The sequence below is a fragment of the Pan paniscus genome, chromosome 8 (genome assembly GCF_029289425.2).
Source record: "Pan paniscus chromosome 8, NHGRI_mPanPan1-v2.0_pri, whole genome shotgun sequence".
Lineage (NCBI taxonomy): Eukaryota > Metazoa > Chordata > Mammalia > Primates > Hominidae > Pan > Pan paniscus.
In genome coordinates, this window is record NC_073257.2 from 146,815,450 (window position 1) to 146,841,201 (window position 25,752).

Below are 25,752 nucleotides of genomic sequence, written 5' to 3' on the forward strand. Positions count from 1 at the left end.
TTTTATAACTTTTTTCCTTATGAAAATATGGTTATTATAGAAAATATAAATAAGCCAAATAGAAAATAGCCAAATTGGATTTGTGATGTACATACTGTTGAAACCTGCTCTTTCAGTGAACTAAAGTTAATTTAGTTTTGAGAATTTAGTTGTATTCTTTGAGATAAAGCATAAGACCCTGAATAATTGAGGAAAATTGAAAGAATTTCCAGTTTTACTATCCTGTTAATAGAAAATAGAGCTTCTGATTATTATCATCTACTTTGTTATCTAGCATTCAGTCAACTGGATTCTTTACAGAGATAATATACAGTATATTTATAGTGATAAAGAAGACATATGGGCAATATCCTGATATATCTTCTGAAGTATAGCTTATTTTTTTTAAGAAATGGAGTCTTGCTATGTTGCCCAGGTTGGACTTGAACTCCTGGGCTTAAGGGATCCTCCCTCCTCAGCCTCCTAAGTAGCCAGGACTACAGGTGTGCTCTACCATGCCCAGCTCTGAAGTATAGTTTTAAAAAACCTGTTTAATACAGTTTTTAGTATTAAGTGAAGTTATTCTATTTCTTTGAAAATTTTGGTAAATATTACAGTATTTTAGTAGGTAAACTCTTCTTCTTTTTACCATATTGGATATCTGAATTTTATGCTTTTCTTCACAAAGAAAATTATGAGTTTAAAATCATCCTTTTGATTGTAAACTTTTTGAGACTTATCTTTGTAGCACAAGAGTAGCAAGTAACAGAACTTAGTAAATACTTTGCGAATGGGTAATGTGAAATCTGAACTTGCATAGTAATGAATACAATTCATTCACATTGAAAAATTAGCGGATTAGGAGTAAACTGAATCACTCCTATAGAGCACTATATAATTCTTAACTGATATATTGATCTACGTGAGGTGTTTTTATTTATTTTTAATTTGTTAACATTTCTCTTTTGATGTATTAATCTGCATGCGTGTATATTATTTAAAATTTCTTAACATTTCTTTTTGTTTGCTATTTTAGGCAAGTTGCTTTGGCAGATATCATTCTCATTAATAAAACAGACTTGGTGCCAGAAGAAGATGTAAAGAAATTAAGAACGACAATTAGGTACAAAATGATAAGTGTGTTAAGTGCCTACAGATCCATATTGTATACACAGAATATTTTTTACTCTGATTGTTGCCCTGTAGAAACTTAAGGTATAAGGTTGACCTGCTTCAAGAACGTTAGGGAATCACATATATTGTTGATGGCTAATTGTTATATAAATGGTAATACATAAAATTAGTCCCCAGTGCTTGCAGAATATAGTTCACAGTTAATAGACTGATATTCAGGGTCTTCTCACTCCATCTTTCTTTTCCTGTCTTCTCTTTGACTCTTTCCTAATGTCAATCTTCCCTAACTTTACCCAGGATGGTTAATTCACTTTCCCATGGATGCATCCTGTCAGTTCCTGTCTTTACTCATAATGTATTCTCACTCTGCCAATCCCTGAGTTCTTTCTTGTTCTGTTTTCTTTTTTTTAAATTTATTCTATAGAGCCTATTCTGTCTCTCCCCACTTCCTATGTGAAGTCTTCCCTGACTCAAGTGGTCTCAGTTTTCTCTGAACTCTTGTTGACTTCATCTTCCTTAACTGTCAACCATGCCTTGTCGTCCAGCTTGCTTTAATATCTTCTTTGTCCATAGCCAAGGCTGATCAGCATAGGACAATCAGGACAATATGAATGATGCTCAAATACGTGCTAACAGTCATTTTGCTGACTGTTCTGGAGACTCCCATTCCTTTTGAAAACAAAGATGGACTTTTCAAATGAGGTTATAGTTCAGGGGCTTTGTTTTGAATTATTTTGTAAGACCTGAACTAATAAAAGCCCTATACAGAGAGACATTCGGTAGCTATTATTATTCGTTATGTTTAATGTGTACAATGCTTTGAGCGTGATGGCTCAAAATTACTATTCTTAGTATTTATAAGTTCCACTGACATTAGATTTTGAATCTGTCATCTCAGTTCATATAGTATATATTATAAATTGAATCAATAAAGGTAAGGCTCATTAGGAGATTATTTGCCATGATTAATGATTGTGGAAGAAAGAAATTCATATTTTTTCCACATATTTCATCTTATTTTAATAGTAATGTCCTTAAACTTTACTATAAAAAAATATAATGTCTCCACGTGGAGGGTAGGTCTTGTTGCGTAGTGTTAAAGATCACAGACCTTGGAATCTGCTTGGGTTCTAATCCTTGGTCTGTTTCTCATTGTCTTCTTAGGGAGCTTATTTACCCTTTTAAAGCCTCCTCTGTAAAAGGCATAATGCCTATCATAAGTTTGCTTTGAGTATTACATGAGACAATGTTGGTAAACTTTGCACAGTGCTGACACATAGTAAGTGCTCTGTTAGCTATATTATGTAATTTTTTTTCTTAGCTTACATAGTAAGTTCAAGGTATAGTAAAAAAGGGAAGAAAGAAAAAGATGGCTGATTTTGAAAAGGAGAAAGTGATGAATGAAGATTGCTTTTACATTTTTTGACACTGGTCTTCTAATCTTGTTTCTCTTCATAAATCTTGTGCACCATTGTGATTGCTAAGAAGAACACAATCTATTTAGCAAACGTTTTTGGCATAAAAGGAATGATAATTATTACTTGACTTTTATATCCTTATAGAGACCTAAGCTAAATCTCTGACACTGACAATATTGATTATTAGCCAGCTTGTTAACAGTACTAGAAATGAATTTGGAAGAAGCAATTTGATAAATTACACACCCTTTTGGCTTTTACCCTCCCTTTATATCAGACTTGTGACTGACTCAGAATGATATTTGGGGAGGTGAAAAAAGGTAAACATGTTTGAGAGGAATTAGCCATCAGACTAGAGTGTATTCAAAAAAGAAGATTTAAGAATTTTGTAAAATAGTGGAGAGACTTGCCTCAGAATCATTATATGTGGGAAGCCTTACCCATGAGAACAAACTTGAACAAGTAGCAAGAATCTTGGGTAAGTAACCCTAAAGACAATTGAATTCATGATAGAGAATTGATGACTGATGATAGGCAATGGAAAAGATAAATAGATGAGGTGTACAGTGTGTTGAAAAGAATTTAACAGGTACTTTTTGGTGCCATACAAAGCCATATTCTATAGTATCAAAAGAGGGAGAACAGGCATAACGGGTAGAGAGCCTAATTAGGGAACTGACGAGGTTATTCTATAAAGGAACCTGGGATGTGTGACTTAGAATTACTGTGAATACTATGGACAGGCTGGGGGCAAAGCAACTTACAACTAGGTTTTTATTTTTAGTGTGTATATAGCCATTTCTACCATGTATGCCTGAGGAAAAAAGTGACCACCGTAAAAATTTTGAGTATCTACTCATTTTTAAGAACACTAGGATAACTGACTATTTATGAATGATTTTTTCTAAAGTGAAGCATCTTTTTATTAACCACAAAGTAGCCCTTAATCGGACAGTTGTGCGAATTTTTGCATATATGCTTTATTGATGTATGAGTGGAATATATGTGATTTATTGTTTGAAGGAAAATCATAATTATTTTTTAAAGCAAGTTTTGTTTTTCTGTTTTTAATTATTTTCTGGTTCCAGATGTATTTGGGTATGCTTATTTCCTGTTTTAGAAACAATATACTTTGTATACTTTTTTAAAAAGTTAATTTTTACTTTTAAACTTTGTCTTCCTCATTTATTATTTATTTCAGATCCATAAATGGACTAGGACAAATCTTAGAAACACAAAGATCAAGGTACTTTAAAAAAGCTATTCCTATTAATAACAAATCATTTTAGTTATTAATAATAAACATTAAGTAATTGACAAATATGCTTGATTCTGATATAAGAAAGATCTAAGTGCATTTAAAAAGAATTGGATCCAAAATGTTGTTTGGAATGCTCTTAATAAGTTAGTTTGGCATATTTGGCTAGTACATTTGCCTGTCTTCAAAACTAAGATTACAAAGCCATGATAACACTGTGTAAGTGTTTGCTTAATGAGGAAGAAAAGACTTACAAACACTCGAGAGGGTAACTCAGTACAGAAATCTGAAGTATATTGAGGAATCTTAATTTGAAGTGTTTAAATGGCTTTTTAATATTTAAAAAGCCTTCTTAGTGTTTTATAGTTGCCAAAAAATACATGGAGTCTTTACCTTGAAGTTCCTGACAAATTCTTTTATTAAATTTTGACTTTCATTTTCTCTAGGTTCTGTTCCTAAAACATCTGTGAAGTGTATTTCTGTAGATTAAATTCTGTTTTCCATTGAATGTTATCTTAATTTCAGAAAATTTCTGTGCAGGGTTATTTTATTAAGCTCTTTTTTTTTTGGTGAGAAAGGCTCAGCAGCTGATAGACTCAGCAACAGGCAGCCAGGAGCTCTGAGGCTCACAGCTGGCAGTCTAGTTCCACTCAGTCTCTACTTGAGAAATTCTTTCTTTGGAAGTACAGCAGAGGCCTTAGGTGAGTGGCTTGTCTGCTATGGCAGAGATTAGAGGTGCTGACAGACTGCCATAAAAGTATTAGGCAGTAACAGCAGCAGCTGCTTATATGCATGTGAACAGCTGGGGAATTAATTTGGTATGCATTCTCAGGAGCCACTCATCTGCTGGCAGAGGTAGCAGAAGAATGCCCTTAGTGTAAGTCCTCTGCAACCATACACCAAATGTGCTCCCTGCATTTCAAATTCCATTGTAGAAAGTCTCTGATAATCTCACTTATACCATGAGCCATTCCTCAGTATCTGTCCTCTTCCTGTTAGTGTTCTACAATTCCTTTCTCCTTAATTTTTCTCCGCTTTACAAAATGTCACACAGACAAGTGCATAATACTTAAACAAGCTTTTAAAAATAATGCTCATAAATAGCTTTGGTTCTGTCATAATATTCGTATTTATAAACATTTTAAGTCAATTCTCTTCTTTTGTTTTCATTTCAGAAATATCCATGTCCTGAATAAAAGTTGTGTCTTGATTAGTTTATTATGTAACAATTTAGTGTGTTTGACATTTCTAACTTTTATTTCTAACATTTGCTTTATTATAGAACAATAAACATGCAGTGATTGATTTTTCTTACTTCAAGTGGATGAGTGAGCAAGTGACTAAAATCTTCTGTGAGTTCTTCAGTGTATGGTGCTTGCCAATGCATCTGAGAATCTAGGGACTTTCTGAAAGAGTACTTCCTTGCTATGAGGACTGAAGTTGGATTAGAATCCTTTTCAATGAAGATCAGATGTCCTGAGTAGAATTCTTACTATTGGGTCCTGAATCTTACATTAAATATTCTCTCAAATTCCTTGAGGCATAGCAACTTGAGCTTACCAGTTTAGAAACTGGAGATTTGGGCTGGGCGCGGTGGCTCACGCCTGTAATCCCAGCACTTTGGGAGGCCAAGGTGGGCGGATCACGAGGTCAGGAGATGGAGACCATCCTGGCTAACACTGTAAAACCCCATCTCTACTAAAAATACAAAAAATTAGCTGAGCCTGGTGGTGGGCGCCTGTAGTCCCAGCTACTCAGGAGGCTGAGGCAGGAGAATGGCGTGAACCCGGGAGGCGGAGCTTGCAGTGAGCTGAGATCGCACCACGGCACTCCAGCCTGGGTGACAGAGCGAGACTCTGTCTCAAAAAAAAAAAAAAAAAACAAACAAACAAAAAACCCAGAGATTTGGTTAACAAAATAGTCAAAGTCACTCTTATAGAAGTTTTGTTTTATTTTTTGTTTTTTAAAAATTTTTTACCATTTTGTAGCCGACAAGTACTGACAATAAACTGCTATAAGCATGTGTAGAAAAAGGCTCACCTTGAGTAGTTAAGAGTAAGGAAAAGGAATAGTGTGTAGCATCGTCTTAGTGGTAAGACTTAAGTTGATTTAGTAGCAAATGGAAGTACTAGTGAACCACATAGATTTCAGAAGTAGGAGTAAAAGGTTAGAAGATGTGTCATTTTAATCTTCTCTAGACTTTTTCTTAATTTTTAGAAATGTAAGTGGACTGAACAGAGGAAAACCAAAACACAGCTGGTCAATAATAAGTTAAATTAATTTGACAAACTGCCTGCTATGCATTTCATAGCATTTTAAGGACTATATAAGCAATGGATAAGGCAAAAACTCTGCCTTTAAGGAGATCAGTCATTGGGGGGAAACAGAAGCAAACAAACAAAAAGGCAACATAATAGATATTAATATTAATACAAGAATTTTAAAAGCACAGAGTTCTATAATAATAGGAAAATAGAGGGAATGATTGCTCAACTTTTCTTGAAAAAGAGTCAGGAAAATATTGACCGAGAAGGCAGTCATTGACCTGAGTCTTAAAGAATGAATAAGGCTTTTACAGATGGAGTAGGGTAGGGATAACTTTCCAGGTATAAGGAAGATTTTGTATTCCAGGGACCTTTGAATATTTTAGAATGGCTAGAAAACTTGGTATTATGTAGCACAGAAAAAGTGGTATGACTGAAGAGATAGAGAACTTACCACAAAGGGTCTTGAATGCCATGATACATAGTTTGGATTTTCTTCTGTAGGGAGCAAGGAGTTAGTGAAGGATTTTAAAAGCAACATGACTCTTGGGAGGTAGATTCAATGTGAGGCTAATCTCCGAGGTATAGGAAATACAGGAAGGAGGAGCAACAGGTCGGGTAGTGGTGGAAGCAGGTTTGGAAAATGTGATTAGTTTTGTAAACGTTTTTGAGTTTGAAGTGCCACTGGGGAAGGCTTTTGGAAATTTATTTCCAGAGTTCAAGACTGAGCTATCATTGCAGTTTGCTCAGCTATTTACTGAGCTATCTACTGTCAATTTGGATAGTATCTACAGTTTGCATTGTAGATACTGGATACTTGGATTGGCTGGTGCACCCTGTTTGTGAGACTCACTGGAGTTTGAAGAGATGACCACTGGAAAATATCCCTAAGCAGTAGCTGCAATTCCACCCCCACCTTGGAGAGCCAAAACCCTCTTCGTTTTCACTCTCCTGTCTTTGGTCTTAGGCTACTTAAAGCAGCCTTTAGACCTAGGGAAAAATTGAAAGCCTCTCTTTTAAGAAAAACATTAGGTACTTCTGGAATAGAGAGTTCAAGAAATGAGGAGAAAAACGAACTTTTGAAGCTTTTTCTTTCCCTTTTTTGTTTACTTCATTCTCTTACTCAGTTTTAAAATGCTGGTAATGGTCTTTTTTTTCTTTTTTTTTTTCTTGGCGATTTTAATGCTTTGGAAAAGATCTCATGGTTTTATCTCCAAAGGAGGAAATTAATTTGATGCCATGGAAATTAGTTTTCTAGTCGTATGCCTTGAATGAGTGAAGAATTTCTTTTTCATGGTGGTACTAAATTTGGGGAAAGCTATAGAAACTTTCATCTGGAAGCTTACACTTTTCCTCTTTTTTGAAAATTTGGTGAGAGACTTGGATATTTTATTATTTTCTGTAAAAGAGTGTAATTTGTTGTACAGGTCTAATATTGATCCTTTTTTGGAAGTATGGAAAGAATCTGAGTATAAAGCAGAATTACCTCAGGATGACATGTATTCTCAAGGACACTGTCACAGTGAAACAGTTTATTTAGAAGCTTGTGTTTCCAAACTGTTGAATTTGATATTCACAAAATTGGCATGTGTAAACTTTATTAAACTTTAAGCTATTTCCTAAGATGAAGATGACAAACTTGGAGGGAAACTTCATTCATTTGGTTTATTTTTATTTTTATTTTTATTTATTTTTATCTATTTGAGACAGAATCTCACTCTGTCCCCCAAGTTGGAGTGCGGTGGTGCGATCTCGGCTCACTGAAACCTCTGCCTCCTGGGTTCAAGCGATTCTCCTGCTTCACCCTCCAAGTAGCTGGGATTACAGGTGTGCACCACCACACCCAGCTAATTTTTGTATTTTTAGTAGAGACGGTTTGGCCAGGTTGGTGTCAAACTCCTGGCCTCAAAGTGATCCGCCCACCTTGGCCTCCCAAAGTGGAGCCCCCATGCCCCTTGTTTGTGACCTGTCAATATAAATATGCTCAGTAGTGGGGGGAGGGGTGGGGGGTGAAAAAGGAAATATGTTTAATATTAGACTTTGGCCTTTTAGTGTAAACTGATATTCAAAAATTTCTTCATAGAACATTTGCTTCTTTGCTTGATCATTTTTCTAATTCTGTACATCTAAAATGCCCAGAATTTGAGTTGCTGTTACAGTCTACTAACATAGAACTTTGGAGTAATAAGATGGGAATTTGTCTCTCTTTTGCCAAGACAAGCATTCGTAATCTAACACAGTATTGTTGTCACGAGTGCGAGTATGTGATAGACTGTTGAGAATAAAGAAAGCAGGCACAGTTGGTCAGTCCTAAGATAAAGGAGATGTTTTTTCTTATATGTTTGTGCATTAAAGAAAAAAAAATCTTGAATCTGACCAATGATGTTTTTTTTCCTTGTAAGAAAATTTAAGAAATGTTTGGCAAGCTTCTGGAATCTAAATTTGAAACTATACATTTGTCATTTTCTTTAAATATTTCTTCACCTTAGCTTTGATTATGAGAAATCACTGTCCTCTGCTGTTCTTTTTTTTTTTTTCCTTTTGAGGCGGAGTCTCACTCTGTGCCAGGCTGGAGTGCAGTGGTGCAATCTCGGCTCACTGCAACCTCCACTTCCTGGGTTCAAATGATTCTCCTGCCGCAGCCTCCCGAGTAGCTGGGACTACAGGTGCGTGCCACCACACCCAGCTAATTTTTGTATTTTTGGTAGAGACAGGGTTTCACCACGTTGTCCATGGCCAGGATGGTCTTGATCTTGACCTTGTGATCTGCCCGCCTCGGCCTCCCAAAGTACTGGGATTGCAGGCATGAGCCACCGCGCCCGGCCTGTCCTCTGTGGTTTTCTGGGCTTATGTTAAAATTATAACTCAATCACCAGTCTTTATAAATTTGCTTTTTTATATTTAAACCAAACCTAATGCTAATTGTGATATGTTATTTATTCTCACCTGATTTGAATCATTTGATTCAATTAAATGAGTTTAATTATCATTAAATAATTCTAAGAGAAATAATGTCTATTCGGATGGTGGGAATTTTCTTTCTACATGCAGCCCCATTCTGAATGAATGAAATCAAATCACGTGAAGATCAGGGTCCTAGAGTAACTTAATATTTTGTACATTGGTTATTTGACTCCTCATTTTTATATTACATGTTATATCAAGGGAGGGGGTATAAAAGAAATACAAAAATTGCAGAGGTATCTGGAATGTACCTATTTGTTAATTCTATTTGTCATTTCTTTTGTTTCATCTTTTGAGTAATAAGCTGCTTGGAAAAGTTTCTGTTCTTTAGCTGATTTTTTAGCTATAAAAATGTATTTGAAAAGCTCATAAATTTCAGGATTGAAAAGATAATTGAAAGTTTAAAAAAAACCTAATTCATTGAAGTAATAACCAAATAATTTTCAATCTTGATTCAACTGTGATTCAAATGTTACACCATTTGCCCACTTCTATGAATTTTATGTGTAAAATTTTTTAAGAGTCAGAGTTTTTTTTTCTTGATTAATTGGATGTATTTCACAGAATTTCCAACTGCTCACGTTAGTTTTCTTCCTTTTAGAGTTGATCTCTCTAATGTATTAGATCTTCATGCCTTTGATAGTCTCTCTGGAATAAGGTATGTTTTGTATAATTTGGTTACTTTTATTGTTATGTACCTTTTTTCCCCATAGTTAACAGGAATGATTCGCACAATTGCATCCATGATTTAAGCTTCCTGCCATTCCTTTGGCATACAAGACCATTCTTAATGAGGTATATTCTTGGAAGTTTTACTAATTGGTTGTTTGGAAATCATATTGCATTTTCCTGTAGAAATTATAGTGTAAATGATAGTTAACTTTAGAGGCTAATCGTTAACACTTCTACACCAAACACTATGTCTAATACTCTTTCTATGAGAAAATGCATGAAATACATAGAAAATTTTAGCTTAGCGTTTTCACACAAATAACTCTCTTCACTTTATTTTTTTATTTTTTATTTTTTCTTGAGTTTTTTAAAAATTTCTTTATTTATTATTATTATACTTTAAGTTGTAGGGTACATGTGCACAATGTGCAGGTTAGTTACATATGTATACGTGTGCCATGCTGGTGCGCTGCACCCACTAACTCGTCATCTAGCATTAGTTATATCTCCCAATGCTATCCCTCCCCCCCACCCAACCCACAACAGTCCCCAGAGTGTGATGTTCCCCTTCCTGTGTCCATGTGTTCTCATTGTTCAATTCCCACCTATGAGTGAGAATATGCGGTGTTTGGTTTTTTGTTCTTGCAATAGTTTACTGAGAATGATGATCTCCAATTTCATCCATGTCCCTACAAAGGACATGAACTCATCCTTTTTTATGGCTGCATAGTATTCCATGGTGTATATGTGCCACATTTTCTTAATCCAGTCTATCATTGTTGGACATTTGGGTTGGTTCCAAGTCTTTGCTATTGTGAATAATGCCGCAATAAACATACGCGTGCATGTGTCTTTATAGCAGCATGATTTATAGTCCTTTAGGGTATATACCCAGTAATAGGATGGCTGGGTCAAATGGTATTTCTAGTTCTAGATCCCTGAGGAATCGCCACACTGACTTCCACAATGGTTGAACTAGTTTACAGTCCCACCAACAGTGTAAAAGTGTTCCTATTTCTCCACATCCTCTCCAGCACCTGTTGTTTCCTGACTTTTTAATGATTGCCATTCTAACTGGTGTGAGATAGTATCTCATTGTGGTTTTGATTTGCATTTCTCTAATGGCCAGTGATGGTGAGCATTTTTTCATGTGTTTTTTGGCTGCATAAATGTCTTCTTTTGAGAAGTGTCTGTTCATGTCCTTCGCCCACTTTTTGATGGGGTTGTTTGTTTTTTTCTTGTAAATTTGTTTGAGTTCATTGTAGATTCTGGATATTAGCCCTTTGTCAGATGAGTAGGTTGTGAAAATTGTCTCCCATTTTGTAGGTTGCCTGTTCACTCTGATGGTAGTTTCTTTTGCTGTGCAGAAGCTGTTTAGTTTAATTAGATCCCATCTGTCAATTTTGGCTTTTGTTGCCATTGCTCTTGGTGTTTTAGACATGAAGTCCTTGCCCATGCCTATGTCCTGAATGGTGATGCCTAGGTTTTCTTCTAGGGTTTTTATGGTTTTAGGTCGAACGTTTAAGTCTTTAATCCATCTTGAATTGATTTTTGTATAAGGTGTAAGGAAGGGATCCAGTTTCAGCTTTCTACATATGGCTAGCCAGTTTTCCCAGCACCATTTGTTAAATAGGGAATACTTTCCCCACTGCTTGTTTTTGTCAGGTTTGTCAAAGATCAGATAGTTGTAGATATGTGGCGTTATTTCTGAGGGCTCTGTTCTGTTCCATTGATCTATATCTCTGTTTTGGTACCAGTACCATGCTGTTTTGGTTACTGTAGCCTTGTAGTATAGTTTGAAGTCAGGTGGTGTGATGCCTCCAGCTTTGTTCTTTTGGCTTAGGATTGACTTGGCGATGCGGGCTCTTTTTTGGTTCCATATGAACTTTAAAGTAGTTTTTTCCAATTCTGTGAAGAAAGTCATTGGTAGCTTGATGGGGATGGCATTGAATCTGTAAATTACCTTGGGTAGTATGGCCATTTTCAGGATATTGATTCTTCCTACCCATGAGCATGGAATGTTCTTCCATTTGTTTGTATCCTCTTTTATTTCCTTGAGCAGTGGTTTGTAGTTCTCCTTGAAGAGGTCCTTCACATCCCTTGTAAGTTGGATTCCTAGGTATTTTATTCTCTTTGAAGCAATTGTGAATGGGAGTTCACTCATGATTTGGCTCTCTGTTTGTCTGTTGTTGGTGTATAAGAATGCTTGTGATTTTTGAACATTGATTTTGTATCCTGAGACTTTGCTGAAGTTGCCTATCAGCTTAAGGAGATTTTGGGCTGAGACGATGGGGTTTTCTAGATAAACAATCATGTCGTCTGCAAACAGGGACAATTTGACTTCCTCTTTTCCTAATTGAATACCCTTTATTTCCTTCTCCTGCCTGATTGCCCTGGCCAGAACTTCCAACACTATGTTGAATAGGAGCGGTGAGAGAGGGCATCCCTGTCTTGTGCCAGTTTTCAAAGGGAATGCTTCCAGTTTTTGCCCATTCAGTATGATATTGGCTGTGGGTTTGTCATAGATAGCTCTTATTATTTTGAAATACGTCCCATCAATACCTAATTTATTGAGAGTTTTTAGCATGAAGGGTTGTTGAATTTTGTCAAAGGCCTTTTCTGCATCTATTGAGATAATCATGTGGTTTTTGTCTTTGGCTCTGTTTATATGCTGGATTACATGTATTGATTTGCATATATTGAACAAGCCTTGCATCCCAGGGATGAAGCCCACTTGATCATGGTGGATAACCTTTTTGATGTGCTGCTGGATTCGGTTTGCCAGTATTTTATTGAGGATTTTTGCATCAATGTTCATCAAGGATATTGGTCTAAAATTCTCTTTTTTGGTTGTGTCTCTGCCTGGCTTTGGTATCAGGATGATGCTTGCCTCATCAAATGAGTTAGGGAGGATTCCCTCTTTTTCTATTGATTGGAATAGTTTCAGAAGGAATGGTACCAATTCCTCCTTGTACCTCTGGTAGAATTCGGCTGTGAATCTATCTGGTCCTGGACTCTTTTTGATTGGTAAGCTATTGATTATTGCCACAATTTCAGCTCCTGTTATTGGTCTATTCAGAGATTCAACTTCTTCCTGGTTTAGTCTTGGGAGGGTGTATGTGTCAAGGAATTTATCCATTTCTTCTAGATTTTCTAGTTTATTTGCGTAGAGGTGTTTTTAGTATTCTCTGATGGTAGTTTGTATTTCTGTGGGATCGGTGGTGATATCCCCTTTATCATTTTTTATTGCGTCTATTTGATTCTTCTCTCTTTTTTTCTTTATTAGTCTTGCTAGCGGTCTATCAATTTTGTTGATCCTTTCAAAAAACCAGCTCCTGGATTCATTAATTTTTTGAAGGGTTTTTTGTGTCTCTATTTCCTTCAGTTCTGCTCTGATTTTAGTTATTTCTTGCCTTCTGCTAGCTTTTGAATGTGTTTGCTCTTGATTTTCTAGTTCTTTTAATTGTGATGTTAGAGTGTCAATTTTGGACCTTTCCTGCTTTCTCTTGTGGGCATTTAGTGCTATAAATTTCCCTCTACACACTGCTTTGAATGCGTCCCAGAGATTCTGGTATGTTGTGTCTTTGTTCTCATTGGTTTCAAAGAACATCTTTATTTCTGCCTTCATTTCGTTATGTACCCAGTAGTCATTCAGGAGCAGGTTGTTCAGTTTCCATGTAGTTGAGTGGTTTTGAGTGAGATTCTTAATCCTGAGTTCTAGTTTGATTGTACTGTGGTCTGAGAGATAGTTTGTTATAATTTCTGTTCTTTTACATTTGCTGAGGAGAGCTTTACTTCCAAGTATGTGGTCAATTTTGGAATAGGTGTGGTGTGGTGCTGAAAAGAATGTATATATTCTGTTGATTTGGGGTGGAGAGTTCTGTAGATGTCTAATAGGTCTGCTTGGTGCAGAGCTGAGTTCAATTCCTGGGTATCCTTGTTGACTTTCTGTCTCATTGATCTGTCTAATGTTGACAGTGGGGTGTTAAAGTCTCCCATTATTATTGTGTGGGAGTCTAAGTCTCTTTGTAGGTCACTCAGGACTTGCTTTATGAATCTGGGTGCTCCTGTATTGGGTGCATATATATTTAGGATAGTTAGCTCTTCTTGTTGAATTGATCCCTTTACCATTATATAATGGCCTTCTTTGTCTCTTTTGATCTTTGTCGGTTGAAAGTCTGTTTTATCAGAGACTAGGATTGCAACCCCTGCCTTTTTTTTGTTTTCCATTTGCTTGGTAGATTTTCCTCCATCCCTTTATTTTGAGCCTATGTGTGTCTCTGCACGTGAGATGGGTTTCCTGAATACAGCACACTGATGGGTCTTGACTCTTTATCCAATTTGCCAGTCTGTGTCTTTTAATTGGAGCATTTACTCCATTTATATTTAAAGTTAATATCGTTATGTGTGAATTTGATCCTGTCATTATGATGTTAGCTGGTTATTTTGCTCGTTAGTTGAGTCAGTTTCTTCCTAGTCTCGATGGTCTTTACATTTTGGCATGATTTTGCAGCGGCTGGTACCGGTTGTTCCTTTCCATGTTTAGCGCTTCCTTCAGGAGCTCTTTTAGGGCAGGCCTGGTGGTGACAAAATCTCTCAGCATTTGCTTGTCTGTAAAGTATTTTATTTCTCCTTCACGTATGAAGCTTAGTTTGGCTGGTTATGAAATTCTGGGTTGAAAATTCTTTTCTTTAAGAATGTTGAATATTGGCCCCCACTCTCTTCTGGCTTGTAGAGTTTCTGCCAAGAGATCCGCTGTTAGTCTGATGAGCTTCCCTTTGAGGGTAACCCGACCTTTCTCTCTGGCTGCCCTTAACATTTTTTCCTTCATTTCAACTTTGGTGAATCTGATAATTATGTGTCTTGGAGTTGCTCTTCTCGAGGAGTATCTTTGTGGCATTCTCTGTATTTCCTGAATCTGAATGTTGGCCTGCCTTTCTAGATTGGGGAAGTTCTCCTGGATAATATCCTGCAGAGTGTTTTCCAACTTGGTTCCATTCTCCCCGTCACTTTCACGTACACCAATCAGACGTAGATTTGGTCTTTTCACATAGTCCCATATTTCTTGGAGGCTTTGTTTGTTTCTTTTTATTCTTTTTTCTCTAAACTTCCCTTCTTGCTTCATTTCATTCATTTCATCTTCCATCGCTGATACCCTTTCTTCCAGTTGATCGCATCGGCTCCTGAGGCTTCTGCATTCTTCACGTAGTTCTCGAGCCTTTGTTTTCAGCTCCATCAGCTCCTTTAAGCACTTCTCTGTATTGGTTATTCTAGTTATACATTCTTCTAAAATTTTTTTCAAAGTTTTCAACTTCTTTGCCTTTGGTTTGAATGTCCTCCCATAGCTCGGAGTAATTTGATTGTCTGAAGCCTTCTTCTCTCAGCTCGTCAAAGTCATTCTCCATCCAGCTTTGTTCCGTTGCTGGTGAGGAACTGCGTTCCTTTGGAGGAGGAGAGGCGCTCTGTTTTTTAGTTTCCAGTTTTTATGCTCTGTTTTTTCCCCATCTTTGTGGTTTTATCTACTTTTGGTCTTTGATGATGGTGATGTACAGATGGGTTTTTGGTGTGGATGTCCTTTCTGTTTGTTAGTTTTCCTTCTAACAGGACCTTCAGCTGCAGGTCTGTTGGAGTACCCGGCCGTGTGAGGTGTCAGCCTGCCTCTACTAGGGGGTGCCTCCCAGTTAGGCTGCTCGGGGGTCAGGGGTCAGGGACCCACTTGAGGAGGCAGTCTGCCCGTTCTCAGATCTCCAGCTGCGTGCTGGGAGAACCACTGCTCTCTTCAAAGCTGTCAGACAGGGACACTTAAGTCTGCAGAGGTTACTACTGTCTTTTTGTGTGTCTGTGCCCTGCCCCCAGAGGTGGAGCCTACAAAGGCAGGCACGCTTCCTTGAGCTGTGGTGGGCTCCACCCAGTTGGAGCTTCCTGGCTGCTTTGTTTACCTAAGCAAGCCTGGGCAATGGCGGACGCCCATCCCCCAGCCTCGCTGCCGCCTTGCAGTTTGATCTCAAACTGCTGTGCTAGCAATCAGCGAGACTCCGTGGGCGTGGGACCCTCCGAGCCAGGTGTGGGACACAATCTCCTGGTGCGCCGTTTTTTAAGCCTGTCGGAAAAGCGCAGTATTCGGGTGGGAGTGACCCGATCTTCCAGGTGCCCTCTGTCACCCCTTTCTTTGACTAGGAAAGGGAACTTCCTGACCCCCTGCGCTTCCCAAGTGAGGCAATGCCTCGCCCTGCTTCAGCTCGTGGATGGTGCACGCACCCACTGACCTGCGCCCACTGTCTGGCACTCCCTAGTGAGATGAACCCGGTACCTCAGATGGAAATGGAGAAATCGCCTGTCTTCTGCGTCTCGCACGCTGGGAGCTGTAGACCGGAGCTGTTCCTATTTGGCCATCTTGGCTCCTCTCTCCTCTCTTCACTTTAATAATGGATTAGTTTTCTGCCTTCTCCTGTGGGGAATCTTTTTGGTAAGGGAGGGAAGAAAATTTAGTTATTCTTGTGCATCAGTATCTTTTTCTTTTTTTATTGTAGTAAGAACATCTAACATGAGATCTACCTTCTTAACAATTTTTTAAGTGTACAATACGGTATTGCTAACTATAGGCATGAGGATGTGCAGCAGATCTCTGGAATGTTTCACTCTTTATAACTGAAGCTTTATACCCCTTGAATAGCAGCTTCCCATTTCCCTGTCTTCATAGCCCCTGGCATCCACCATTCTACACTCTTTCTGTGGGGTTGACTATTTTAATTACCTGACACAAGTGGAATCATGCATTATTTGTCTTTCTGTGACTAGTTTATTTCACGTAGCATAAAGTCATCAAGGTTCATCCATGTTTTTGCACATGGCAAGGTTTCCTTTTTAAGTCTGAATAATATTCCATTTTCTACATATACCACGTTTGCTTTATCCCTTTTTCTGTTAGTGGACATTTAACTTGTTTTCACAGCTTGGCTATTGCAAATAATGCTGCAATGAATATTTCATAAGTCTCGTATATGTCCATAGAAGATCATGAAAATGGACATGTGTCTGGGTATTTTGAATTGGTGGGGCAGTTTTGCTTAAGGGTAGGCATAGTGGGTGGCTCTATACTTGAGAGTTCTAATTCCCATTCCTATATATATTTCCTTTCTTTTTATTTATTTATTTTTTTGAGATGGGGTTCTCTGTCACTCAGGCTGGAGTGCAGTGGCACAAACGGCTTACTGCAGCCTCAACCTCCTGGGCTCAAGTGATCCTCCCATCTCAGCCTCCCAAGAAGCTGGGACCACAGGCATGTGTCACCATGCCTAATTTTTTTTTAAATTTTCTGTAAGCGTGGGGTCTTGCTATGTTGCCTAGGCTGGTCTCAAACTCCTGGGCTCAAGTGATCCTCATTCCTCAGCCTCCCAAAGTGCTGGGATTACATGAGTAGGCCACCACACCCAGCCTGATATATATATATTTCTAATTTTGCCTTACCCATGCCCTTAAAAACTAACTCTACTTTCAACTAGGGTGCCGCTCCCCCTGCGAGGGGGGGCCCAAGAACCAGGGGGGGTAGAGCAGCTGGTTCTAAGTCCACGTCTCTCGAGGGGTGCATCCCCCCACTGCGATGGGGGTCCTAAGAGCCAGGGGGGGAAGGAGGGCTGACTCTCAGTCCCTGCCCCGCGGGGGGTGCCTCACCCCCTGCGATGGGGTTCCTAAGAGCCAGGTGAAGAAGAGGGGCTGGCTCTCAGTCCCCACCTCCCTGGGCGTGCCTCCCATTCCTGTGATGAGTGTCCTACGAGCCAGGAGGGGAAGAGGAGCTGGCTCTCAGTCAACACCTCGCGGGGGGTGCCTCCCCCACTTGCCATGGGGGTCCTAAGAGCCAGTGGGGGAAGAGGGGCTGGCTCTCAGTCCCCGCCTCGCGGGGAGTGCCTCCCCCCCTCGCGATACGGATCCTAAGAGCCAGGGGGGGAACAGGGGCTGGCTCAGTCCCCGCCTCGCGGGGGGTGGCTCGCTCCGCTGAGATGGGCATCCTAAGAGCCAGGGGAGGAAGAGGGGGAGAGGATGATAATAATTTCAGCATCGCAGGCTGTGTTCACCCAGCCTGTTAAACTGTTATTAGTATCCTGAAAGGGAGAGGATGATATTACTCCCCATAACAGACAGATATGACTCCCCATCGTAGAGCACGAGGTGTACACCCGCCCTGTGATTTTCTTCCTCATATTCAGAGACCGAGAGGTTGATGTCACTCCCAATATCGGAGGAAGTATACACCCCCGTGTGAGATGTTCCTTAATGATATTCCACGGCGGAGGGGGTGATATGACTACATACATGGCAGAAAGTGGAAACCCCCCAGGGATATTATTCCCACGATCCTGGAGGGAAGAAGATGATGTTACTTTCAATATGACAGAAGGTGGATGAAGTGGTGGACTGCCCCTCCACACCTGTGAGTATTTCTAGTTGGGTGGGACGAGAGACTGAGAAAAGAAATAAGACACAGAGACAAAGTGTAAAGATACAACAGTGGGTCCAGGGGACCGGCGCTCAGCACACCAAGGACCTGCACCGGCACCAGCCTCTGAGTTCCCTCAGTTGTTATTGATTATGATTTTCATGATTTTAGCAGAAAGGAATGTAGTAGGAGAGCAGGGTGATGATAAGGAGAGAGTCAGCAGAAGACATGTGAGCAAAAGAATCTATGTCATAATTAGGTTCAAGGGAAGGTACTATGACTGGACGTGCACGTAAGCCAGATTTGTTTCTCTGCACCCAAACATCTCAGTGGAGTAAAGAAGAACAAGGCAGTGTTACTGCAAACATGTCTCGCCTCCCGCCACAGGGCAGCTTTTCTCCTATCTCAGAGTTGAACGAATGTACAATCGGGTTTTACACCGAGACATTCAGTTCCCAGGGGCAAGCAGGAGACAGTGGCCTTCCTCCATCTCAGCTGCAAGAGGCTTTCCTCTTTTACTAATCCACCTCAGCACAGACCCATTACGGGTGTCGGGCTGGGGGACAGTCAGGTCTTTCTCATCCCATGAGGCTATATTTCAGACTATCAGATGGGGAGAGAGCTTGGACCATACCCTGCTTTCAAGGGCAGAGGTCCCTGCGGCTTTCCACAGTGCATTGTGTCCCCGGTTTATTGAGACTAGAGAATGGCGATGACTTTTACCAAGTATACTGCTGGTAAACATTTCGTTAACAAGGCACGTCCTGCACAGCCCTACATCCCTTGAACTTTGATTTTATACAACACATGTTTTTGTGAGCTCCAGGTTGGGTCAAAGTGGCTGGGGCCAAGCGGCTAGGGCAAAGCTACAAATTAACAACATCTCAGCAAAGCAATTGTTTAAAGGACAGGTCTTTTTCAAAATGGAGTCTCTTATGTCTTTCCTTTCTACATGGACACAGTGACAGTCTGATCTCTCTTTCTTTTCCCTACAGGTGCACACGCCCCCACTGATATTCCTTCTAATTGCAACGTGGGAGAGGAGGATATGACACGCGATATCGCAGGGAGTAGAAACACCCCTGTGATACTGTTCTTCATATTCAGGGAGGAAGAGGATGATATTACTCCCAATACAGACGGGTGTACACCCTCTGTACACCGAGGGTGTACACCCGTCTGTGAAAGAGTTCTTAATCTCCAGAGGGGGAGATGATATTACTCACAATATGGTAAAGAGGCTGTGAGTCCACGGAGGATCCTCAGAGCCAGCGGGGGAAGAGGGGCTGGCTCTCAGTCCCCGCCTCGCGGGGGTGCCTCCCCCCACTGCGATGGGGGTCCTAAGAGCCAGTGGGGGAAGAGGGGCTGGCTCTGAGACCCCGCCTCGCGGGGGGTGCCTCCCCCCCCTGCGATGGGGGTCCTAAGGGCCAGTGGGGGAAGAGGGGCTGGCTCTGAGACCCCGCCTCACGGGGGGTGCCTCCCCCCCCTGCGACGGGGGTCCTAAGAGCCAGCGGGGGAAGAGGGGCTGGCTCTGAGACCCCGCCTCGCGGGGGGTGCCTCCCCCCCCTGCGACGGGGGTCCTAAGAGCCAGCGGGGGAAGAGGGGCTGGCTCTGAGACCCCGCCTCACGGGGGGTGCCTCCCCCCCCTGCGACGGGGGTCCTAAGGGCCAGTGGGGGAAGAGGGGCTGGCTCTGAGACCCCGCCTCACGGGGGGTGCCTCCCCCCCTGCGATGGGGGTCCTAAGGGCCAGTGGGGGAAGAGGGGCTGGCTCTGAGACCCCGCCTCGTGGGGGTTGCCTCCCCCCCCTGCGATGGGGGTCCTAAGGGCCAGTGGGGAAGAGGGGCTGGCTCTCTGTACCCGCCTCGTGGGGGGTGCCTCCCCCCCCTGTGATGGGGGTCCTTAGAGCCAGGAGCAGAAGAGGGCCTGGCTCTCTGTACCCGCCTCGCGGGGGGTGCCTCCCCCCCCGCGATGGGGGTCCGAAGAGCCAGAAGGCTTAGAGGGGCTGGCTCTGAGTCCCCGCCTCGTGGGGGGTGCCTCCTCTCCCTGCGACGGGGTTCCTAAAGGCCAGTGGGGGAAGAGGGTCTGGCTCTGAGACCACGCCTCGCTGGGGTGCCTCCCCCCACTGCGATGGGGGTCCTAAGGGCCAGTGGTTGAAGAGGGGCTGGCTCTGAGACCCCGCCTCGCTGGGGGTGCCTCCTCCCCCTGCGACGGGGGTCCTAAGAGCCAGGGGGGGAAGAGGGGCTGGCTCTCAGTCCCCGCCTCGCGGGGAGTGCCTCCCCTTCCTGCGATGGGGGTCCTAAGAGCCAGGTGGGGAAGAGGGGCTGGCTTTCAGTCACCACAGCTTGGGGGGCCTTTATGTTCTGGTTTTACCCAAGAGTCAGCTGATTTGCTTCTTGTACTAGCAGGGCAGTTGCTGCCAAGGCCCTCAAACAGGGGGGCCATCCTTTAGAAACCCTGTCTAGCTGTTTAGAGAGGTAGGCCACCGGCCTCAGCCAGGGCCCCACAGTTTGGGTTTAAAGTCCAGCTGCCATCTTTTCTCTGACGCATACAGTGGAAAAGGCTTTGTGAGATCCGCTAGCCCCTGGGCTGGGGCTTTCAGAAGTTTTTCCTTTAAGTCATGAAAGACTTGCTGTTGTTGGAATCCCCATTCCAAAAGTTGCCGGTCCCCGCCCCCCTTTGTGACGTCCTACAAAGGCGTGGCTAAGACTGCAAAGTTGGGCTCCGCAGTCTACAAAACCCCACAGCTCCTAGGAATTCTCTCACCAGCCTTCTGCCCTTAGGCTCCGGAAGATTGCAAATGACCTGCTTTCTTTCGGATCCCGGGCTGCTTTCGGACACCTGTCGAATAGTAAATCCCAAGTAAGCTACCTGCGGTCGTCGGCAGATCTGAGTTTTCTTCTTGGACACCTAATACCCACAGCCCTCCAGGTCAGTCCTAAGGATCTTAGAATCCTCGATGGGGGTCATAAGCCGGGGGGGAAGAGGGACTGGCTCTCAGTCCCCGCCTCACGGGGTGTGCCTCCCCCGTGTGATGGGGATCCTGAGAGTTGGGCGAGGAAGAAGGGCTGGCTGTCAGTCACCGCCTCGCGGGGGGTGCCTCCCCTCCCTGCGATGGGGGTCCTAAGAGCCAGGGGGGAAAGAGCGGCTGGCTCTCAGTCCCCGCCTCGCGGGGGGTGCCTCCCCCCCTGCGATGGGGGTCCTAAGAGAAATGGAGGGAAGAGGGGCTGGCTCTCAGTCCCCGCCACGAGGGTGTGCCTCCCCCCCTGCGATGGGGGTCCCAAGAGCCAGGGGGGGCAGAGCGGCTGGCTCTAAGTCCGCGCCTCGCCAAGGGTGCATCCCCCCACTGCGATGGGGTTCCTAAGAGCCAGGGGGGGAAGAAGGGCTGACTCTCAGTCCCCGCCTCGCGGGGCGTGCCTTGCTACCCTGCGATGGGGGTCCTAAGAGCCAGGCAGGGAAGAGGGGTTGGCTCCCAGTCCCCGCCGCGCGGGGGGTGCCTCCCCCCCACAGCGATGGGGGTCCTAAGAGCCGTGGGGGGAAGAGGGGCTGGCTCTCAGTCCCCGCCGCGCGGGGGGTGCCTCCCCCCCTCGCGATACGGATCCTAAGGGCCAGGGGGGGAACAGGGGCTGGCTCAGTCCCCGCCTCGCGGGGGGTGGCTCGCTCCGCTGAGATGGGCATCCTAAGAGCCAGGGGAGGAAGAGGGGGAGAGGATGATAATAATTTCAGCATCGCAGGCTGTGTTCACCCAGCCTGTTAAACTGTTATTAGTATCCTGAAAGGGAGAGGATGATATTACTCCCCATAACAGACAGATATGACTCCCCATCGTAGAGCACGAGGTGTACACCCGCCCTGTGATTTTCTTCCTCATATTCAGAGACCGAGAGGTTGATGTCACTCCCAATATCGGAGGAAGTATACACCCCCGTGTGAGATGTTCCTTAATGATATTCCACGGCGGAGGGGGTGATATGACTACATACATGGCAGAAAGTGGAAACCCCCCAGGGATATTATTCCCACGATCCTGGAGGGAAGAAGATGATGTTACTTTCAATATGACAGAAGGTGGATGAAGTGGTGGACTGCCCCTCCACACCTGTGAGTATTTCTAGTTGGGTGGGACGAGAGACTGAGAAAAGAAATAAGACACAGAGACAAAGTGTAAAGATACAACAGTGGGTCCAGGGGACCGGCGCTCAGCACACCAAGGACCTGCACCGGCACCAGCCTCTGAGTTCCCTCAGTTGTTATTGATTATGATTTTCATGATTTTAGCAGAAAGGAATGTAGTAGGAGAGCAGGGTGATGATAAGGAGAGAGTCAGCAGAAGACATGTGAGCAAAAGAATCTATGTCATAATTAGGTTCAAGGGAAGGTACTATGACTGGACGTGCACGTAAGCCAGATTTGTTTCTCTGCACCCAAACATCTCAGTGGAGTAAAGAAGAACAAGGCAGTGTTACTGCAAACATGTCTCGCCTCCCGCCACAGGGCAGCTTTTCTCCTATCTCAGAGTTGAACGAATGTACAATCGGGTTTTACACCGAGACATTCAGTTCCCAGGGGCAAGCAGGAGACAGTGGCCTTCCTCCATCTCAGCTGCAAGAGGCTTTCCTCTTTCACTAATCCACCTCAGCACAGACCCATTACGGGTGTCGGGCTGGGGGACAGTCAGGTCTTTCTCATCCCATGAGGCTATATTTCAGACTATCAGATGGGGAGAGAGCTTGGACCATACCCTGCTTTCAAGGGCAGAGGTCCCTGCGGCTTTCCACAGTGCATTGTGTCCCCGGTTTATTGAGACTAGAGAATGGCGATGACTTTTACCAAGTATACTGCTGGTAAACATTTCGTTAACAAGGCACGTCCTGCACAGCCCTACATCCCTTGAACTTTGATTTTATACAACACATGTTTTTGTGAGCTCCAGGTTGGGTCAAAGTGGCTGGGGCCAAGCGGCTAGGGCAAAGCTACAAATTAACAACATCTCAGCAAAGCAATTGTTTAAAGGACAGGTCTTTTTCAAAATGGAGTCTCTTATGTCTTTCCTTTCTACATGGACACAGTGACAGTCTGATCTCTCTTTCTTTTCCCTACAGGTGCACACGCCCCCACTGATATTCCTTCTAATTGCAACGTGGGAGAGGAGGATATGACACGCGATATCGCAGGGAGTAGAAACACCCCTGTGATACTGTTCTTCATATTCAGGGAGGAAGAGGATGATATTACTCCCAATACAGACGGGTGTACACCCTCTGTACACCGAGGGTGTACACCCGTCTGTGAAAGAGTTCTTAATCTCCAGAGGGGGAGATGATATTACTCACAATATGGTAAAGAGGCTGTGAGTCCACGGAGGATCCTCAGAGCCAGCGGGGGAAGAGGGGCTGGCTCTCAGTCCCCGCCTCGCGGGGGTGCCTCCCCCCCCTGCGATGGGGGTCCTAAGAGCCAGTGGGGGAAGAGGGGCTGGCTCTGAGAACCCGCCTCGCGGGGGGTGCCTCCCCCCCCTGCGATGGGGGTCCTAAGGGCCAGTGGGGGAAGAGGGGCTGGCTCTGAGACCCCGCCTCGCTGGGGGTGCCTCCCCCCCCTGCGACGGGGGTCCTAAGAGCCAGCGGGGGAAGAGGGGCTGGCTCTGAGACCCCGCCTCGCGGGGGGTGCCTCCCCCCCCTGCGACGGGGGTCCTAAGAGCCAGCGGGGGAAGAGGGGCTGGCTCTGAGACCCCGCCTCGCGGGGGGTGCCTCCCCCCCCTGCGACGGGGGTCCTAAGGGCCAGTGGGGGAAGAGGGGCTGGCTCTGAGAACCCGCCTCACGGGGGGTGCCTCCCCCCCCTGCGACGGGGGTCCTAAGAGCCAGCGGGGGAAGAGGGGCTGGCTCTGAGACCCCGCCTCGCGGGGGGTGCCTCCACCCCCTGCGACGGGGGTCCTAAGGGCCAGCGGGGGAAGAGGGGCTGGCTCTGAGACCCCGCCTCACGGGGGGTGCCTCCCCCCCCTGCGACGGGGGTCCTAAGGGCCAGTGGGGGAAGAGGGGCTGGCTCTGAGACCCCGCCTCACGGGGGGTGCCTCCCCCCCTGCGATGGGGGTCCTAAGGGCCAGTGGGGGAAGAGGGGCTGGCTCTGAGACCCCGCCTCGTGGGGGTTGCCTCCCCCCCCTGCGATGGGGGTCCTAAGGGCCAGTGGGGAAGAGGGGCTGGCTCTCTGTACCCGCCTCGCGGGGGGTGCCTCCCCCCCCTGTGATGGGGGTCCTTAGAGCCAGGAGCAGAAGAGGGCCTGGCTCTCTGTACCCGCCTCGCGGGGGGTGCCTCCCCCCCCGCGATGGGGGTCCGAAGAGCCAGAAGGCTTAGAGGGGCTGGCTCTGAGTCCCCGCCTCGTGGGGGGTGCCTCCTCTCCCTGCGACGGGGTTCCTAAAGGCCAGTGGGGGAAGAGGGTCTGGCTCTGAGACCACGCCTCGCTGGGGTGCCTCCCCCCACTGCGATGGGGGTCCTAAGGGCCAGTGGTTGAAGAGGGGCTGGCTCTGAGACCCCGCCTCGCTGGGGGTGCCTCCTCCCCCTGCGACGGGGGTCCTAAGAGCCAGGGGGGGAAGAGGGGCTGGCTCTCAGTCCCCGCCTCGCGGGGAGTGCCTCCCCTTCCTGCGATGGGGGTCCTAAGAGCCAGGTGGGGAAGAGGGGCTGGCTTTCAGTCACCACAGCTTGGGGGGCCTTTATGTTCTGGTTTTACCCAAGAGTCAGCTGATTTGCTTCTTGTACTAGCAGGGCAGTTGCTGCCAAGGCCCTCAAACAGGGGGGCCATCCTTTAGAAACCCTGTCTAGCTGTTTAGAGAGGTAGGCCACCGGCCTCAGCCAGGGCCCCACAGTTTGGGTTTAAAGTCCAGCTGCCATCTTTTCTCTGACGCATACAGTGGAAAAGGCTTTGTGAGATCCGCTAGCCCCTGGGCTGGGGCTTTCAGAAGTTTTTCCTTTAAGTCATGAAAGACTTGCTGTTGTTGGAATCCCCATTCCAAAAGTTGCCGGTCCCCGCCCCCCTTTGTGACGTCCTACAAAGGCGTGGCTAAGACTGCAAAGTTGGGCTCCGCAGTCTACAAAACCCCACAGCTCCTAGGAATTCTCTCACCAGCCTTCTGCCCTTAGGCTCCGGAAGATTGCAAATGACCTGCTTTCTTTCGGATCCCGGGCTGCTTTCGGACACCTGTCGAATAGTAAATCCCAAGTAAGCTACCTGCGGTCGTCGGCAGATCTGAGTTTTCTTCTTGGACACCTAATACCCACAGCCCTCCAGGTCAGTCCTAAGGATCTTAGAATCCTCGATGGGGGTCATAAGCCGGGGGGGAAGAGGGACTGGCTCTCAGTCCCCGCCTCACGGGGTGTGCCTCCCCCGTGTGATGGGGATCCTGAGAGTTGGGCGAGGAAGAAGGGCTGGCTGTCAGTCACCGCCTCGCGGGGGGTGCCTCCCCTCCCTGCGATGGGGGTCCTAAGAGCCAGGGGGGAAAGAGCGGCTGGCTCTCAGTCCCCGCCTCGCGGGGGGTGCCTCCCCCCCTGCGATGGGGGTCCTAAGAGAAATGGAGGGAAGAGGGGCTGGCTCTCAGTCCCCGCCACGAGGGGGTGCCTCCCCCCCTGCGATGGGGGTCCCAAGAGC

The 25,752-nt window shown here is 44.9% G+C and overlaps 1 protein-coding gene and 1 pseudogene across 7 annotated transcripts in view; both read left to right on the forward strand.

Moving 5' to 3' along the window:
* Nucleotides 1-19,518, forward strand: part of LOC129393264 (zinc-regulated GTPase metalloprotein activator 1A-like) — a 59,327-nt gene extending 39,809 nt beyond the window's left edge. For 2 of the 7 annotated variants that reach the window (XM_055093552.2, XM_055093553.2), the window contains exons 8-12: nucleotides 1,016-1,102; nucleotides 3,733-3,777; nucleotides 9,619-9,675; nucleotides 17,894-18,117; nucleotides 19,119-19,515. In XM_055093552.2, coding sequence (XP_054949527.1) covers nucleotides 1,016-1,102; nucleotides 3,733-3,777; nucleotides 9,619-9,675; nucleotides 17,894-18,092 — 388 coding nt within the window. In that variant the 3' untranslated portion in view covers nucleotides 18,093-18,117; nucleotides 19,119-19,515. Of the gene's footprint in view, nucleotides 1-1,015; nucleotides 1,103-3,732; nucleotides 3,778-5,071; nucleotides 5,110-9,618; nucleotides 9,676-17,893; nucleotides 18,118-19,118 lie in introns of those variants that run through there. The other 5 variants (XM_063607939.1, XM_057299023.2, XM_063607940.1 and 2 more) reach the window with 4 other exon arrangements.
* A 1,873-nt stretch (nucleotides 19,519-21,391) lies between these two features.
* On the forward strand, nucleotides 21,392-23,891 carry LOC129393269 (putative uncharacterized protein FLJ45355; annotated as a pseudogene).
* The last annotated feature ends 1,861 nt before the right edge of the window (nucleotides 23,892-25,752 follow it).